Here is a 14683-nt window from a genome sequence, read left to right as displayed (position 1 = left end):
TTTAATGTTAATTTTCAATGCAGTGTATAAATGAAATTCCATTTTAACTCAATTATATATCAGAAAGATAATATCTTGGGGATATTAAATGAAAACTATTAAGTTAATGTTTTATGTTATTTGAGTGAACGGAGCCTTCAACAACAGGACCTTTATTTTGAAGGCGAAAGTTTGCAGCTGTGGTGAATGTAAACAGTGCTGGGCTGAGGTAAGATTACTAATTTATTTTTCTTCCATCAACGAAGCTTCTTCGCACCTGCGGCACGCTGAAGATTCAAAGTTCTTCAAGCAGTTACCAATGTAAACTGGCTAAAAAGGGTTTTTAATGAAACAGATAAAAGCCTCATAACTTTTACCTCGTCAGCTGATAACTGCAGTTGTAGCTGAGCGGACAAGCTGGAGAATGGAAAGGCTAACTGTCAGCTTGGCAACTTGTTGCCTGTATTAATCATTAGACTAAATCAAATGAAACGAAATAGCTTAAGTTAACTAATATATGCACAAAAAGGGCAGCCCTAGCATTTCAACGTTTATTGACTGTTGAAACAACCTCATGGTTATAGTTGAATCTGTTGAATATGGTTTCGATTTTGAAAGGCGAATCAACGTTGATAGCCATAGCATGTAGACGTTGTTTTAACGGTGTTTCACGGTTGAAACAACAACTGACGTCATTTCAACCACATTTCAACGTTGAAGGTTGTTCATGTGCAGGCTGTGGCAGAGTGAAATGAACTTTGACCCACTTGGTGATCCCGAGTATGGATGTTAGCTTTCCAACTAGCTTGCTTTAACTAAAATGTTGCTGGACATTTTTTAATTATTAATTAATTTAAAAAAAAAAAACTTTATTTTGGGTGTATTGGTTTTTCTGCTTTTGTGTGTTTTAAGTTATGGGCAGAACTAACTAACTGGCGTCAAAATACTACACTGAAGTTGGTTTCCGATTTGCAGCTTCTGATTCGGCAGTTAAGGGGAAATTAAAACTGTCCGATTCAGCATGGAAACATAATCTGCATTGCTAAATTATTAATTATGTCTAAAACACAGTTTCAGATTTGTGAAAGCATTTATTGTCTTTATGAGAACGCAATAAAGGGAGATGTTACTGTATTTTTCATATGTAGACCACATAAGACCAGGTCCAGATCCCAAACCACTACACCAGTAAAATCTCCCTTTATTGCATTTTCACAAATAGAATAAGGCTTTCACAAATCTGAAACTGTGTTTTTAAGACTCTTTAGCCTCTCTGGGATAATTCAGTCTACATTTAACAAGTTTAGGTATTGTGGTTTTGGATCTTGACCTGGTCTAATGTGGTCTACATTTGAAGAAAAAAAAAAAGGTGAACTCTCCCTTTATTGAGTTCTCATAAAGACAATAAAGCTTTCACAAATCTGAAAGTGTTTTAGACTATTAATAATTTCCCTTAATGACTTAGACGCTTTCAATACAGTAATAGGTAAAAAAAAAAAAAAACGCAGGATCAGTCACTCAGCAATGTAGATTATGTTCCCCTGCTGAATCGGACAGTTTCAAGTTCCCCTTAAATTTCACCTTAACTGCCGAATCAGAAAGCCAACTTCAGCGTCAACGTCAAAATAGAGTGTGGTTATGTAAGTTAGGTATATTTAAAAGAAATACATCATGTAGACATTTTAGCACTTCTGTTTTGAATATACTAAATGTTTTCAAACATTTGCAAAAATACTAAAAATGGGTTCCACAATAGCCAGCAAGTTCTAGTATTCAAGTATATCAAGTATTCTATTGTAGAAAGGGAAGTAACAACACAGACATACAGTTAATTTGTGTTTTATATTTATATTATTTTCTTTTTGTGTTAAATATATTTTGGATTCTAGAAAATCCTGTAAATTGCTGAATGAATTAAAACCAGCAATGTTTCTCTCCCTGCTGTGTTCTCACATTCAGTTCATCTGTCGCCACTGCACTGATACTCTTTTCTCACCTCAGACTGCAGGTTTTAATCCATGCCAATGTGCTCAGCCCTACTGACCTGCCGTGTAGCAGGGCGCTGCTCCAGGGTGTGGTGTGGTGTTCCTCCAGCGCTCGTACACATCAGATCAGCCAGTGTAGCTGAGCCAGGCACAAGAAGATCTAATGAAGAACAACTCTGGGAGGCAGCAGGGTACCTGCCGTTCTCTAGAGCCAAGATAGGATCTTTCTTTCAGGAAACGCCAGTGCTGAAGAACCCATTTCTAGAGGATGCCTTGCTCAGAGGATACCTGAGGCGACACCTGCCCCAGGAGGTGAGGAGGGAGCACAGCTGTGCCTTCAAGTGCTGTTGAAAATGTATAGCCTACTATACATTAGCTGAGATCTTGTTCATGATCTGTGTGACCGTGTGTGTGTATACTTGTTCACAGGCTGCTTTCTCAGACTTGTGTGCCTTTGGAGAGCGTGTGGCAAATGAAGTGGACGGCTGGGGTAGAGAGTGTGAGGTTACTCCTCCACGTTTGGTGCACTTTGACCCCTGGGGTCGCAGAGTGGACCACATCGTGACCTCCCCGGCCTGGAAACGCATGAAAGACCTGTCTGCACAGGAAGGACTGGTTGCCATTGGTTATGAGAGGTCATTTGGGGAGTGGAGGTTAGGAGAATGTTGAACTTCCTTTTTCAGTTTTGCTCACGTGTCATATTTCAGTTCAATAATCATGTTTTGGCAGTTTCTAGTAGGATAGAGGTTGTTTTAAATTAGAAACTAACAGACTGTGTGTGTGTGTGTGTGTTCCAGTCGTGTGTACCAAATGAGCAAGTTGTACATCTTCTCTCCCTCCTCTGGTCTCTACACCTGTCCTCTGGCAATGACTGATGGAGCTGCTAAAGTCATCCAGGTGTGTCCGAAAAACAAATTATTTGGCTTACATTGTACTACTGTCTGTCTTAAACCAACACCACCATTATTTTGGTGGCAAACCAAAACTTTGATCATTATGCTGCATTTACAATCATGTATGTAACCAGATTATTGCTGGTTTTCTGCAGTTCCATACTAATGTAGACAGGAAGCCTGTTTTTCACGTTTTATACAAGGACACGTGCATGACTGTAACGTGGCAGCAGTGCAGCAGGATGAAAGAAAGATCCTTCTTTGTAGCTGCATCCACAATTAGATTACAGCTGAAATAAATAAGTCTAAACCTGCGTTTCCACTGCTGGAAAGTAGACCGTTTGTAAAGCTTAGACAAATGCTTACAGTCAAGAAAAACTCTGCTCTGCGATCTTGTCAAATCCTCTTACCATGAAATATATTTTTTTTCCAAATAACGTTTCAATCTGCAGCATCATCATATATATCACAAATACATTTAAAATGCCATCTGAAGTGTATAAATAAGGATATGTAGTTGTAGCGAGGGAAGAAATATGAATACCGTACAGCTGCATGTGAACGTAGGTGTACACGTTCTTGTTTTAACCTGATTTCTGCCTCTTTTTTTTTTTTTTTTTTAACACAGTAAGTGATTTTGTAGCTGTGTATTTGAAGTCCATAGGTGTTTCATGGCCGGTAGACGAAGCCTACGGTCGTTTGACCACCCGTCAGCCTGAACGTTTCTGGACGTCCGGACAGTGGATGACGGAAAGACAGGGAGGATCTGACGTGGGTCAGTGTTGTCTTTCATGAAGCAGTATCAACTTCTGCCTACAGATTAAAGGCTTTAGTACAACACTGGCCACTGGCTGGATTTGAAAGGGCTCATTACAATTGTTAAGATTTCATAAAGAAACATTTCAGGAAATGTTATTAAATGTTATACTATCCACTTATGTCCCAGTGATACTTAATGTTACTGGAATTATCTGTTGAGGAAATGTGATTAAATACTCGCACGGTTTCTGCTTTGTTGGGCAGAACAAGCCTCAGCTGTTGTAATGCGTGAGTTGCCTCTCCCTGTCTTGCATCTCCTCAGCCAGTGGCACAGAGACGGTGGCTGTTCCCCAGACAGATGGTTCATACAAACTCCACGGCTTCAAGTGGTTCACCTCTGCTACAGACGCAGACATGACTCTCACGCTGGCCAGAGCGCAGGACAGAACAGGAGCAACCACGCCGGTACTGCTGACATGCTCTAACAACAGTCATCACTCCTCTTGCGTGACTTTTAGTTTCATTGCAATGTGTGTGCGCGTGTCTCCGTCCCGCAGGGCAGCAGGGGTTTGTCTTTGTTCTACGGAGAGGTGAGTAGAGATGAGGGTGGACGACTGAAGGGTATAGAGGTTCAGAGACTGAAGGACAAGCTGGGCACAAGACAGATGCCGACTGCTGAGTTACTGCTGGACGGCCTGCCGGCACACAGGGTCAGTTACACATCATTGTTCATTACAGTGATGATAAACTGTAGATTCCTTCTCTGATCTGTGCAGATGTGATCAATGCCTGTGTTACAGCGAAGCCACACTGGGTCGCATACAGCTCACAAAAAAGACACTGTTGAAATGCCTTCTCCGTATGATTTCATCTTTCTGTTGAGACAATGCCAATTTGTTTTGACATCAAATAAGATCTTCACTCTCTCTCTCTCTCTCTCTCTCTCTACATTTACAGCTCTCAGAGGAAGGGAAAGGTGTGGCCTCCATAGCTAACATGCTGACTATAACCCGGATCCACAACAGCATTTCTGCAGCGGCCGCGATGAGAAGGCAGCATACTGCTCATACTACTGCACTGAATCCTGCACTGATTTCTAAGAATATGCTAATGATAAGCTGATTAATAATGTGTGTTTGTGTGTTCACAGGGTGGTCCAGTTAGCTCGTGACTACGCCACTCGCCGCACTGCCTTTGGAAAGCTTCTTAAAGACCACCCGCTGCACATGCAGACTCTCGCTAGGATGGAGGTGAGCTGGCAGGGGGGTGAACAAACTGCTCAAACTCCATACAAAGTTTCCCATCATGCCTCACCCATGCCTGCCTCTGACATGGACAGGTGGAGACTCGTGGAGCGTTCCTTCTGGTGATGGAGGTGTGCCGTCTGCTGGGCCGAGAGGAAAGCGGCATGGCAACGCAACTGGATGCACACCTGCTGCGTCTGCTCACTCCTGTGGCCAAACTGTACACTGGGAAGCAGGTGCAAATGGCTCGTACAAATGTGATAAACTGTCACCTTGCTGTTTTGACGCTGACCCTTACCGCCTTTGCTTTGTTTTGTGTCAGGCGGTGGCTGTGGTGTCAGAGGGTTTGGAAAGCTTCGGTGGACAGGGCTACATTGAGGATACCGGGTTGCCTGGTCTACTTCGCGATGCACAGGTGAGGTCAATACATGAAAACCGACAGTATTTTACAGTGATAGCCATTTTGAGTCTTACCGGTCTCTTTCTTTCTCAGGTGTTGAGTATATGGGAAGGTACCACAAATGTTCTGTCTCTGGACGTGCTGCGCTCTGTGGCTCGTAGCTCAGGAATGGTTCTTCACGCTTACTTCACCCATGCCAAGGTACGGGGCCAGGGAATGAGCCCGTCAAACAAGTTCAGTAACTCATCTATGACAGAGTTCAACAGAAATGTGATGTGCACTTGTTTTCTTCTCCTTGTAGTCCCTGCTTGCAGGTGCATCAAATGCTTCTTCATTGGCCCCGGCGGTGAAAGCAGTAGATGGTGCTCTCTCTGAGCTGGAGGACTTTGTTCAGATAGCAGCTACAAGAGCACCCGGCTACCTGGAACTAGCAGCCAGAGACCTGGCATACAGCCTGGCTCGCATCTACACGGGTAGGTACCACAATCACACATACACTCTTCTCCCTTAAAAGAGTACATCACCGATTTAGCATTGCACTCAATTGTCTATAACATTGTTGGACTCTCGATAGACAGTTAAGAAAAAGAACCATCTAAATCGATGCTGTAAAGCCCAAAGATATCGTCTTTTTTATTCCATTCATCCTTCTTCCCTGTCATAAACTGGCATCTACATTACCCATACCCACAATGCAACTCCACCACCAGCAGCTCGGTCAGAGCTTTGGGTGTGTTATGCTTGTAGTGGCTAATTTATCTACGAGCTTTTAGCCTCAAGCAGAGACAAGGAGTGGGCTACGGAGGTCTTTCCAAGTTTACATCCCCGTATATTTTCATTTTCAAACGTGTAGTCTTCAGACTCACTTAAGGCAATGTATTAAGTAAGTAGTAAACAGACTTTGATGTGTAGAATCTGTGGGGGTTCCCCTTTAACTATCTGGATGTTAACAGGTGCGCTACTCATTGACCATGCATGTTGGAAGGGAGCCTCTTCATCTGACACCTATGCAGCTCTCAGGTAAAAGAATTAAAAGACAAGGTAAATGTACACTTCTTTCAGGTTTAAAAAAAAAATACAACACAATTTTTCTTTTTCTTTATCAGGTGGTGTGAACACGACTTGTGTCCTGTGGCAACTAAACAGGCGAGAGGCTGCTACGATCTCAGCACAGCACCACTTGATGCTGCGCTGGTGTATGACCGGCCCATCCAAGGCTGAATGAGTGTTCACTGATGTGAGGCCATTGCTGTGCCTCACTCAAAACTCAATTATGTGGCAGATCCACTTACTGTATCCCACTCTTTAAATTGTGTAGATGACTGAGACCATGTTTTATTAAAACAAATTAAAACCCAGAAATGGAACCGAACATGGAGCGTTTTAATACAATGTAACGTGAAGCATTTATGTGATTTGGTAATTCTGATATTTACTTATGTATATAAAGTATCTGCAAATAATACAGATACTTTGTAGATTCATAATTTTTGCAGTATAAAAATGTTTTTTGGAGGCCTGGATGCTTATAAAGCGGATAAACAAAACATGAACCCAGGCTTTTCGACTTCACAGTTAAGACCACTCCCACAGTTGGGTGTAAGCAAAGATCAACAAACCACAGATCAACAAGAGCACAGGTCGGTCAGAAGCAAGAGGAGCCCTGACTGGCTCAGATGGCAGGAGGGACTGCCGCCTTCTTGTACTGTTGGAAAAATGTTGTGTTACGAGGACCACAATGGAAATAAGTTTGTAACTTTCTTGTGTTATCCTCGACACTGTCGAGGATAACACAAGAAAGTTACATTGTACATTTATCAGAACTGTCGAGTCGACAGTTCTGATAAATGTACAATGTCACTGTGTTGGCATTTTTGTTATGCATTTATTTCTGTTACTGTCTAATAAATCAATCAAAAAAAAAAAAGCTCCAAAATTACGAACTTTTTGCACAATTGATACACCAGCTAATTCTTATAAACTGTACTAACAATAATTCTCTTGTATGTTTACTGTGTTATTGTGTTTTATTGTGCCAAACTGTATATCTTAAAGAAAGCAAAGCATGCTAACAATGCTATTTTTGGAAAGAAATGAATAAATAATATAAAATATACAGCCGATTTCTTCCAATTATCTCTAGATTTCAGTGTCCGTTTTTCTAGTTATTTAATTTGAAATTCTTATTTTACGAGAAGTCCTTGAAGGCGGCACACGTCTGGTTGGAAAAACAGTAGGTGGGGTTTCAGGGTTTCAGCAGGCGAGGGTGTACACAATGTACACGGACATTGAATCTGAGCGGACGGTCTTTAAAAGAGGCTTAAAGAAATACATCATAGATGTTAAGGGGAAGCTTCAACAACGTTAATTTTCAACACAATTATGTCAGCTTTTCCCGGTTTCATTTAAGTTGATAGGGCCGGATTCCAGGACTAAAACAACCCACCCAGTCCTGTCCACCAGTATGGACGCTGCTCCAGGATAAAGTGAATCATGTGTTTTGCCGTGTACCTGTCACTGCTGGTGTTCTCGTATCACCAGCAGGTCACCTCGGGCTCCCATGTCCTCAGGAACCAGCCTGCTGTCGGATTATCTAAAAACACCTCACTACCCATGATGTTTCAAAACAACAACGATGAGGTCGGTGAGATTAGTACCTAATTAATATGTTCACTGTCATTCGTGTGAAATTTGGTGTGTGTGTGTGTGTGTGTGTGTGTGTGTGTGTGTGTGTGTGTGTGCGTGTGTGCGTGTGTGTGTGCGCGCTGTTTAAATGTACGCCGAGTTCCAGTCTGGATGTTGTCAGCAGGTTTTTCCAGCTGTCACATGATTAGGAGACCACAGTGAAGTTTGACTGATCTTTTAAATGTGACACGTGCATTCTCACATCATGGCAGATGTCAAGCTCCTCCAGGAACAAAATGATCATATTGAATTATGGCCCAGCCCTAATCAAAACTGAAGGTTATTATCTTTGCAAAGGTAGAATTTATAACTGAGCTGTTGTATATGATTGCATTATATTTTACAGGTGTACCTTTATAATAAAGTCAGTGTGGTAACATTTTCTTGTGTGTTTTAGGTCATTGCACGAAATGTTGCAAATCAATGAGCAGGACTGCTTTACAGCAGCATAGGATTTTTATATAATTAATTTCAACAGTGCAATGAAGCGGTATATTATTTGCTGGAAGATTTTCTATTTTATCCTTAGCGCCCACTCTGTGTTAATATGCTTACTTGCTGCATATCCCTTTTAATATTTTAAGTTTGAATCATTACAGCAAACTACCAGCATAGAAGTACTGGTTGGTTTCTTGGCTTCTGGGAAAATATTGCAAAGCTGCTTAACACAACAAAAGATACATACACAGTGAGAAAAGGAGAAAATGGGGGTCAGTTGGGACCCACTACACACTCACAGTGATGACTTTAACAATACTTTGAATTTATGAATCTTTAACAAGTATAATTCACTATAATTATGAGCAAGAGATGAATGTATGTAATTTGAGGCATTTAGACAAGTAAGTAGAAAAACTGATTTCTTTGTTTGTGTGTTGTGTGTGTGTGTGTGTATTCAGTGTGACCTTGTGATGAACCTCAGTGCTGCAGACCGCTGTGCGTTTGTGAAGAACACACCAGACTGTAACATGGAAGATGGCTTCATCAACTACCTTCAAGTGGCCTTCTGTCTGCTTCCTCCTAACCTCACACCTCTCACCATCACTCTCTGTGTAAGATGTGTGTGTGTGTGTGTGTGTGTGTGTGTGTGTGTGTGTGTGTGTGTGTGTGTGTGTGTGTGTGTGTGTGTGTGTGTGTGTGTGTGTGTGTGTGTGTGTGTGTGTGTGTGTGTGTGTGTGTGTGTGTGTGTGTGTGTGTGTGTGGACAGCATGAAACCGCATGAAACCGCATGAAACTGCAGCTCAGCACCAGCTGATCTTTTGAGGAAGATGTCTTTGCTGTGTTAGTATCAGGAATGATCAAATTTTGGATTCGGTCATTTCACTTTTTGCTAACTTACAAACTTCTAAATTTCCCTCATTGCAACATAACAACTCAAACTGTCACACTGAAAATACCATTAGGCACATTGTTGGTGGGGAAGTAAAAGTGAGATTTTGGAAAATCAGTGTACAAAATAAATGGTTATGCTACAGATTAGGAACAATAGGGTTAGTGTAGTCCAACAAGGCCATGTTTAACAGGGTCAACTTAGTTCTTGTTTGTAGAGCATTTGTCTGCGTACGACAGACTCAAGCAGCACTTCGGTCTCCTCTGAGTGTGTGTGAGATAAGAAAACTGGTCAGCCCTTAACTTTCTTCTGCTTCTCCACAGGTTATATGGCTGATCCTTTTGTTTATCATTCTTGGACTTGCAGCATCTAAGTTGTAAGTGTCTCTCATGTTGCCAGTGTCAATATGTGCATCCCAAGTTCCCCTTTACAGTATGTGTCATGCAAGCAAGCCTAAATCATTCATTGTTTATTAATTGGTTTCAGCTATGGAGAGTGTAACAGCATATAAGAAGCCCACATGTGCAGACTACACACACATTAATGCCCTCAGTGCACTCACATGGAGAAGATTCACATGACTGTAGCAAGCTTTTCATCATTGTTGTAAGATTGTGAGATTTCCTCATAGGAAGGACAGTTTGTACTGCTCTTTTACCCCAACCACCCACCCCCACTTCACACACTGAACACAAGTTCACTACAGTAGCATATTTACCATCCAGCTGCTGTTTCTTCAAAACAAAACACATTTCTAATGAGCACACTAATTTCTTCTTTTTCACTGTTTCTCCCCAGTTTCTGTCCCAACCTGTCAGCCATCTCTACTAGTCTGCACCTCACTCACAACGTGGCCGTATCCTTTATCCACATCTTTATCCTGTACTTCCCTCAGAAGTTCTCACTCTGTTATATTTGTGTACAATCAGTACAAAGTGATCAGACTGATGAATCAAGGGCACAGTTCTTCTCTCAGAAGGATTTTTGGCGTTTCTCTTTCTACTTTTTAGGTTTTTGTTGATGTTGTTAAATGATCTTTTAGTGAAGAATATTTTCCTTGACTGATGTTTGTGCTGAGGGTGTGACGTTTCTGGCTCTTGGTAATGGAGCTCCCGATGTCTTCAGTGCCATGGCAGCTTTCTCTCACCCACACACCGCTGGGCTGGCTGTTGGAGCCTTATTTGGTAGGCATAGTCTCTCTCTCTCTCTCTCTCTCTCTCTCTCTCTCTCTCACTCTCACTCTCACTCTCACTCTCACTCTCTCACACACACACACACACACACACAATCAACAACTCAAGCTTTTTAATATGGAAACCTGGTTGATCTTGTTCCCTCCCCTTCACAGGAGCTGGTATATTTGTCACCACAGTAGTTGCTGGCAGCGTGGCCCTGGTCAAGCCTTTCGCTGTGGCCTCCCGTCCATTTCTGCGTGATGTCATCTTTTACATGGCGGCAGTGTTTTGGACTTTCCTTATGTTGTACAGAGGAACCACGACACTGGGAGAAACACTGGGTACACACACACACACACACACACACACAAACACACACACACACACACACACACACACACACACACACACACACACACACACACACACACACACACACACACACACACTCCACATCACTACACAGCCACACATACATGCCACAGTTTTTCTGGAGAAACAATGAAGATTTAATGGAAATAAATTAAACCGATGGTTTTAACTGCAAATACGACCTGGACTTTCACTGATCAAACAAAGTAAAAAAGTGTGTCAGTTATTCAACCCATGGTACAGCACCTTAGGGGCTTAAAGCTTAGCCTCTACAGGTCCTTTTTGGGAGGCATTTTAATGAAGTATTTGCATTGTGTATTGGTTAAAAACAAGTCTTTTGTATAATTAGGATGTATCCTAAATAATAATGTACCACATGTAACATACTTCAATAACATTGGTAGACTAGCAGTTTATTATCTTTGCTTCAGAGTAATTTCTTTGTTTGGTTTGTTTTAGTTACCCGTTTGTGATGCACTTAACCTTTTTTTTCAATTTTATAAATCTAAAATCTTATAAATCTAGTTTTTATTTTGTCATTTATCCCATGATTTTTCATCTAAACAATCTCTTTTATTTACTTTAAAAAGTTGGAGATTTTTGCAGGGTGGTGTGTGTCTGAGCTCTGTCTTGTTCTGATGCCAACATCGGCATTCAGCAATTTTCTGACTGAAAACAATCCCAGAATGCAGTTCAGAGTCACCCATCCATACTTTTCTGAGAATCACCCACTCTCTGGTGGCATTTTACATATTTCCAGACAAACAGTATACTGTATATACAGTATGCCGTGTGTGCATTTAGTTTCAATAGCATTTATTAAAATCTTCCACTATTTTCACACACACTGTGACATTTTTATCTTCACTTTGCTTCATTTCCTTTTTCTAGGGTACTTGGGCCTCTATGTGGTGTATGTGTTGACTGTTATCATCAGCGCATACATCTACAACCGGCAGAAACATTCGATGAACGTTGCTCCTATTCCAGGTTGAAACACAAATTCATACACACACAAATTAAAAATATGTTTCCACAATTGCCAGTGATGATATTATTTGTCTTTGCAGCAGAGTTTAACTCATCTGACTCGTCTGATGATGAAGTTCCCTGCCTGACTGGAGGAACCATCCAACAGGAGTATGGTAGGATGTAGCACCCTTTTATTAAACACAATATAAGTTCATATACACCTGGATTTTCTGCACGATCAGGACCATAACGTGTGTGTGTGTGTGTGTGTGTGTGTGTGTGTGTGTGTGTGTGTGTGTGTGTGTGTGTGTGTGTGTGTGTGTGTGTGTGTGTGTGTGTGTGTGTGTGTGTGTGTGTGTGTGTGTGTGTGTGTGTGTGTGTGTGTGTGTGTGTGTGTGTGTGTGTGTTTCAGAGTCGGAGTACAGGCCGCTTCTTCCTTACTCCGAGTCCACGATTAAGATCCTGCTGAGCTCCCTGAACCCAGTGGACAACAGGAAGTGGAGGAGGAAATCATGGAGCTGGAGAGTCCTCAAAGTACTAAAGGTGTGTGTGATACAAGGTGCTGTGTAAAAAGCTCAATGTCTCAATGAATCTGAATGGTACACCAAGTCAAAGGAGTGAAAAGCTATTTACAAACTGTCCTGCACCCATCAGACACCTCTAGAGGTCCTACTGCTGCTCTGCATCCCTGTGGTCGACCCTGATAAAGAAGACAGGAACTGGAGGCGCCCACTGAACTGCCTTCATCTGATCACAGCTCCTCTGGTGTGTGCGCTTACTTTCCAGTCTGGGATATGTAAGTGCAACATGACATACCGTAGCACCCATAATCAGATTAAATATATGGTTTCTTTTTTTTTTTTTAAATATACTTATTTTCCTTCAATAATTTTATAGATGGAGATTATATGATCCAAGGACAGTTTCCACTCTGGCTGCTGATTTTTCTGCTGGGACTTTTCGTGTCTGCTATTGTCTTCTGCACCACCACTAATGAGTGTCCTCCCAAATATCACCCAGTAAGTATTGACAGATTACAGCCATGCTAGCGGTTCTGTGAGGCTACACTGAGGCATAGCGGTGCTTTGAGCTAAATGCTGACATCACAACATGTTCACCATCCTAGTTTAGTGTGTTAGCATGCTAACATTAGCTAATTAGCCCTTAACATAAAGTACAGCTGAGGGCGATGAAAATGTCATTCGTTTTGCAGGTATTTGATCATAAACCAAAGTACTAGACAAATAAAAAATGTGACCTGATGGTGGCGCTAGATGATAAGTCAGGCAATCACTAAAGTCAACAGGATTCATCATCTGGGAAAGCACAAAATGTTATGTAAATACAACTTGCAGTCATTGAGTTGTTTTACATAACAGGTCAAAACTTTGAACTGAAGGTGGTGCTAGAGGATCACCAAAGTCAGTAGGCTTCATCCTCTGTACAATTACAGTTCAAGGCTATCCATCCAATAGCTGTTGAGATATTTAAGTCTGGACCAAAGTGTTCGACTGACCCAATGACTTTTTTTTTAATGTAGTTTTTTATGATCAAATTTCTTTTCTTGCATATGTGCATGCAATTCTAAGGTTGTCTTTTCTCCTCTCCAGCTGTTTGCTCTGTTGGGCTTTGTTGTGAGTGCTGTGTTGATCAGTGCAGCGGCCTCTGAAGTGGTCAGTCTTCTGCACATGCTTGGCGTGGTGCTGAGTCTCAGCAACACTGTGCTGGGGCTGACTCTGTTGGCCTGGGGCAACAGCATAGGAGGTGATATTTGTGAACCTATTTCAAAACATATACAAAAACTGTATATGCTTGTACTTAAAAATCTTATCACATGATTTGTATGCACCTCTCTTTTTCAGACTGTTTCTCTGACATCACCATCGCCCGGCAGGGTTACCCACGGATGGCCATATCTGCCTGTTTTGGAGGCATCATTTTCAGTATCCTTATTTTTTTATAGGAGTGTGTGTTGGTATTAAAACATAACTTATGGACATGTATACTAGCAGTGGCTGTTAATGACTGCATCCTTGACTGCATTTCCCTCAGACATGCTGTTTGGAGTGGGTTTAGGATGTCTGGTACAGATGGTTCAAACACATTCTTATGTGCAGGTAATCTTCTCCTCAAACACACAGATCAGGAGTTGATGATTCTGCTTAAACGTAATATAAAAGTCATAGATACATGAAAACATTTATGTGATGCATCTTTTTCTCTTTCTCCTCCTCAGTTTGAAGCAGAGGGTTTATTGACGTGGATTCTTGCAGCATCTCTGGGTTTGTCTTTGGTCCTGTCCTTCGTCATTGTTCCCCTGTGCCGGTTCCACTTGGGTCGGGCATACGGGATTTTTCTCATCGTCTTCTATGCCATCTTTCTTCTCATTGCACTACTCACGGAGTTTGGGAAGATCCACATTGTGTAGATCTGACTCTCAGGCCAGTTTGAAATGAGGGATGTCCTCCCGTAATGCAACATGACCCACTGGAACAGAATTACACCCTCTTCTACACATATTAATGCACTATTTAGAATGGACAGTACATTTTGTGCCCTTGCGTTCTACCCAGAGCCACCTGAAACCAAGCAGGCAAATGAATGACAAACTGACAAAATGTTCTGCTCAGGGAGAACTGTAACTTATCACACTGTGCCTTTATTCAACTTGTTGTTTGTGCTAACTGGAGCTGTGATGGCACTTTGTGAGTCCAGAGGGAGAACACAGGTTGTAGAAATTTGTACTTTAAAACATTGTGAATGAATTAAATGTACTGTAAATCAAAATTGTTAAAATGACTTTGTACAAAGCTGCTTTGGGGCATTAAATAATTTTGGTATTTGTTTTTTTGTTTTTCAGGTCGTAGTAATGCTATGCTGGTCTGTGTT

At 41.6% G+C, this 14683-nt stretch overlaps 2 protein-coding genes across 5 annotated transcripts; both read left to right on the top strand.

Moving 5' to 3' along the window:
• Positions 1-138: 138 nt before the first annotated feature.
• LOC120560133 (acyl-CoA dehydrogenase family member 11-like) lies at positions 139-6632 on the top strand. 3 transcript variants are annotated; one of them, XM_039802319.1, is made up of 15 exons: positions 139-208; positions 1981-2276; positions 2394-2617; positions 2762-2861; positions 3515-3632; positions 3939-4081; positions 4174-4326; positions 4574-4668; positions 4767-4866; positions 4956-5096; positions 5183-5275; positions 5354-5461; positions 5562-5733; positions 6214-6280; positions 6367-6481. In XM_039802319.1, exons 2-15 carry the CDS (start codon positions 1998-2000, stop codon positions 6479-6481), a joined length of 1908 nt encoding a protein of 635 aa, XP_039658253.1. In that variant the 5' UTR covers positions 139-208; positions 1981-1997. The 3 variants fall into 3 exon arrangements, with proteins under 3 accessions (XP_039658253.1, XP_039658252.1, XP_039658251.1); XM_039802318.1 differs by having other exon boundaries at positions 202-300; XM_039802317.1 differs by lacking the exon at positions 139-208 and having other exon boundaries at positions 1998-2276; positions 6367-6632.
• An 873-nt stretch (positions 6633-7505) lies between these two features.
• On the top strand, positions 7506-14608 carry slc8b1 (solute carrier family 8 member B1). 2 transcript variants are annotated; one of them, XM_039803231.1, is made up of 15 exons: positions 7506-7900; positions 8845-8997; positions 9599-9651; positions 10074-10131; positions 10354-10459; positions 10624-10791; positions 11714-11812; positions 11896-11967; positions 12207-12337; positions 12449-12590; positions 12692-12813; positions 13405-13558; positions 13657-13737; positions 13847-13911; positions 14031-14608. In XM_039803231.1, the coding sequence occupies exons 1-15, from the start codon at positions 7754-7756 to the stop codon at positions 14220-14222; spliced, it is 1743 nt and encodes a 580-aa protein (XP_039659165.1). In that variant the 5' UTR covers positions 7506-7753; the 3' UTR covers positions 14223-14608. The 2 variants fall into 2 exon arrangements, with proteins under 2 accessions (XP_039659165.1, XP_039659163.1); XM_039803229.1 differs by having other exon boundaries at positions 11893-11967.
• Positions 14609-14683: the final 75 nt, after the last annotated feature.

The sequence above is a fragment of the Perca fluviatilis genome, chromosome 6 (assembly GCF_010015445.1).
Source record: "Perca fluviatilis chromosome 6, GENO_Pfluv_1.0, whole genome shotgun sequence".
In the NCBI taxonomy this organism is placed as follows: Eukaryota; Metazoa; Chordata; class Actinopteri; order Perciformes; family Percidae; genus Perca; species Perca fluviatilis.
This window is presented reverse-complemented; position numbering and strand designations above follow the sequence as displayed.